Genomic DNA, 4,400 nt, shown 5'->3' on the forward strand with positions numbered 1-4,400 from the left:
GCACTGGCAGGTGTTACCTCTCCGCTCTCACTCCATCTCCCACAGCAACAGCTGCGAGCTTATCCTCGCCCCTTGCAACCGGAGCAACGCCGACTAAAGGCCGAAAGGCTGCCGCAGTGACGTCAGAGGGTGGGGGCCCAGTTACGCTGCGAACGCGGCGGAAAGCCTGCGTTTCGTTCACGTTTTAGGAGAACCAACGCTCCCGCTCTCGCAGCTGCTGCGGCTTGATTGGGCCAAATAAAATATGTAGAAAAAAAAAGTCTTACTGAGCATGCTCATTTGGGCAACTGGGCCCCCAAACTCTGACGTCACTGCGGCAGCCTTTCGGCCTTGAAATTTAGTCGGCGTTGACCGGAGCAATTGATGTGAGAGAGTGTAGAAGAGGATAGGTGCAGTGCTTGGTCGTTCGCTCTCTCTCCTCCCTGCACCCCTCTGTCCTGTCTGCTCGCGCCTCATTGTTGACCGTTCGCTGGCTGGGCGCTTCTCAATAACATTTGGAAATGTGTGCTCTAGACACCGCTGTGAAACGCCAACGCCGAGCCGAGAACGCTGGCGCCCCACTCTCCCGTCCGCTCACTCCCCACTCTCGACCGTTCGCTGTCTGGACGCTTCTCACGGCGATGGCAGAAGTCGGTGAACGCGAATGTCTGACGGCAACGGTGCCCTCTTTCGGCGCAAGACATGCATTCGCATTTCCTCACGATTACATTCGCAGAGGTGGGGACATTTTCTCCTCTTTCTTTATTCTTCGAACGTACAGATTTTAAGTGCGATCGCACGTGGCACGCGCGGACAGGTTGCAGCTTTTCGTGGAGGACTGGTAATTGCCGAGTGCCTCATGCTCGATTCAGCCAATGGCGATGCTATGAGTCATCACGCAGTGACTTTTGAGTTTGTAGCATCATTCGTCGAGAGAATAGAAAGCGATTTTTTAGTCAACTTTGAGAAATTATTCTAAATTCCGGGGCACGTGCTGTGCTATAGAATTTGGCTCGCATGTTCTCAGAAGCCTCGACTACCGATTCGCAGCGTTTTCTGACCACGCTCGAAAAGTGGGGCAGGGCCTATTCAACATTACAAGCAGGAACTGCGCCGCCCGTAGTTTTTAAGGGCCAGTCAACAGGCTCCGGAACGCGTAGGAAAAGCTCGCGCATCTTTCGTACGCCTGACCAACCTTCTTCCACGCGCGATGACGTCAACTCGGCGATCGGCGACGTTGACTAAGGTACTCTTTATTGATACCTGGTTTAGACCAATCAACGAGCTGCGTGCTACGTCACGTCGCCGAACGCCGAGTTGACGTCACTGCGCGTTGAAGGAAGCTGGTCACGCGCAGAAAAACTTTGCGAGCTTATCCTGCGCGTTTCGGAGCCTGTTGACTGGCCCTTCAACAAGAACGTGTGAAACTTATAGAGAATCAATCTTATCGGTTGGTACGTGAGAAAGATTGTACTTGAGAAGAACCGCATGCAGGAGCTGCATCGCAAACCGGCCACGGTGGACAAGTGGTTAAGGTACTCGACTGCTAGCTTTCAGATCGTGGGTCAAAATCCCGGTGGCGGCCACCGAATTTTCATTGGTATCGAAAATGCTTGCGGCACTTCGTACTTAGATTAGGTGCACGTTACAACCTTATAGGCGGCTAAAATTACCGGAGCCCTCCACTACGGAGTTTGTCAGACATACCGTAGTTTTGATATGTTACCCCCCCCCCCCCCACTACTGTTATCAGGAGCTGCCTCGCCGTGTTGACGACACCAACGGGTGAGCTCGACGCCGTGAAGTCTGCACTTCGCGCCGCCGGCGTAATGTGGCCTCACCGACCGCCACCTGTGGGAAAAAGGGACCTGTTGCGCATGATGTTCCACTGCGACTACACGCTGGGATGGAGCGCCGTGTTTCGAGTGGAAATTGAGCTGTACCCGAACACGACCATAGCAGTTCTGGTCACCGATTCGGGCTTCAACTTCGTCGTGCGCAAGTACAACGAGCGCAGCACGGAGGCGCACCGCGTACACTATTTCAGCCGTCTTCGGAACGCGTTCAGGGACACGGAGGAAGGAGTGGCGGACGTCGTTACGTTTGAGGTGAGCAAGTTACTAACGCCACACTGCAGCTGACGTTATACCATGCTCAAGATTACGTCGCTTGGGCTGTAACGCTACGTGCATGTGAAACCTGACCAAAATATGTATTAGTTGAACGAGTAAGATAACATAATACGTCTAGAACCTTCTAGTGTATTTTTCTTTTTTTCTGCTGTAGGTCAGTTGATCGTATTAGACGGCCAGTGTCAATGCACCGTGGTGTCTGTGCTTGCTATCGAATTCTGATAAGTCGTTGCGGCGTCTCCATTCCGCTGATCCCATTTTCAGAAATGCGATCTCTGATTTACTGCTGTACACTGACTTGGTGTTGCCGTATAGTATTCTCTTTATTCAATTGCGGTGTTTTAATATATGTGACAATCTGTAATAACAAGCAGACTTCCACCCCTGCGGTGGTCTTTCCAGCAGTAACCATGTTGTCAACTATACGTTGTCGGTTAAGGTACCAGTGAAGCGAGCTTTACGTCATTTGGGGTGAGACACGAAAATCGTCTGTCCTGTCGCAACGCTTTGCTGTGGTGTAACACGCACATATCATCGCACGCTTCTCGCATATCTGTAGCTTGTATTCTACAGCACAGAACAGTAGACTGGGAATCGATTACTATCGGACGTAAAATACAAACGAGGTTTAGAACTTCTCTGTGGAGCCCGCTGTGGTGGAGCAGATAGTTGGTTAGAGTGCTTGGCTGCAGGCAATAAGGTCGCGGATTCGATCGCGGCCGAATTGGTCACATTTCGACGTAGACAAAGTGGTAGAAGCCCGTACTGTGGGATGTCAGAGCACGCCGAACACCACCACAAGGTCAAAATTTCCAGAACCCTCCACTGCATACGGAGTCTCTCGTAATCATATCGTAGTGTGGAGTCGTAAAACCCCAGATATCGTCATTTATATTATTATTATTATTATTATTATTATTATTATTATTATTATTATTATTATTATTATTATTATTATTATGAATAATAATGAATTTATGAATAATGTTCATTGACTGACTGACTGACTGGAACGTGCCGTCGCTGGGCCAAACTAAATGTAGTGACGTCGTTCTCAAGCAGTTCACATCGATCGCAAAGCAGTTATCATGCGGCCGAAACATTTAAAGGTGCCGTTGAAATTTCAACTTTCTAGTACAACACGTTTTCGGGCTAGTTGGTGCATCGAGCTGCGTTCCTGTTTTGTAGATGCGAAGCATGCAGCTTGGGGTCGTGCTCAATCCGGCGTGTGGCGTGACCATTTTAGGGGCGAAGCTCCTTATAGCGGCGCCCGTTCGTCCCTTGTAGTCGTAGTAGTAGTGTGTAACTAGTCTTACATTTTGACCTCCAAGGAGGTGCCGGTGGGAGATTTCTTCTGTGCGTTGTTGAACGATAAAAAATTCTCAGCGTGCGCGTTAAGTAAAAGCCGAATTTTTCTGTTTCTCATTCCCTCTTAGCAGCCATTGGCATGTACATTGACCACTGTCTGTCAAAAAAGGGTTGCTACGTTATACTCGCTGGCCGTAACCTGCTTGGTTTTAGAAAGGTTTAGCGAGCGTTGGGCCGCAGTGCCATGAATGCCGTGAACTAGTATATACCATGAACTCAAGGTGGTTAAAGGTGGGAAGTAGACACGAAGCGCAAGCCATAAGAAAGTGTGCGTGTGCCTCCTCTCGTTCAGTCCTTGCAATGTCTGCTGGATGGCGGTGATTCTATGTGAGGAATATATAATGAAAAGATGCGAGATGGTGGTGCTTGGAATGTTGAATAGGTGGACGAACGGACACACAGACAGATGCATGAACGGACGCACCGATGGACGCATGGACGGACGCAGGAGCGGATGTATGGGCGAACGCAGGGATGGACGCACAGATGGACGTGCGGACGCACGAACAGATGCACGCACGGACAGGCGGATGGACGCACGGGCGGCCACACAGACGCACACATGAATGGACGGAAGCAAGAACAAATGGACGGATGGATAGTTCGCCCCACTCTCCATCATTCACTCCGTGGATATGCTGCCATTTTTTTTAATTCGCATGTGCGTCCACTCCCCCCTCTCTCTCCTCGCAATGCGGACGCAAGGAGCGTCTGCTAACTTACTCACCTCTTTTCTCCTTTAAGCATTCTTCTCCGCGGCGTTTACACTCCCATTGCGCATGCGCATTCCTTCCCCCTCTTTCTCCTACTCCACCCTCTCGCCTCGCAAAGCCTACGCAGGCAGCGTCTGCAAGAGAGTTTCTTGATTGAAAAAACCGACTGCTCATGCTGCGCAACTGTCCACTGGCCACCCCGTATATA

At 50.5% G+C, this 4,400-nt stretch overlaps 1 protein-coding gene across 1 annotated transcript in view; it reads left to right on the forward strand.

The window, feature by feature from the left end:
* The first annotated feature begins 1,735 nt into the window (after positions 1-1,735).
* Positions 1,736-4,400, forward strand: part of LOC119172634 (uncharacterized) — a 7,814-nt gene continuing 5,149 nt past the window's right edge. Inside the window, exon 1 of the mRNA XM_075891859.1 lies at positions 1,736-2,087. Within this exon, the coding sequence (XP_075747974.1) occupies positions 1,809-2,087 (279 nt within the window). The 5' untranslated portion in view covers positions 1,736-1,808. The remainder of the gene's footprint in view (positions 2,088-4,400) is intronic.

Source organism: Rhipicephalus microplus, chromosome 4 (genome assembly GCF_043290135.1).
Source record: "Rhipicephalus microplus isolate Deutch F79 chromosome 4, USDA_Rmic, whole genome shotgun sequence".
NCBI lineage: Eukaryota > Metazoa > Arthropoda > Arachnida > Ixodida > Ixodidae > Rhipicephalus > Rhipicephalus microplus.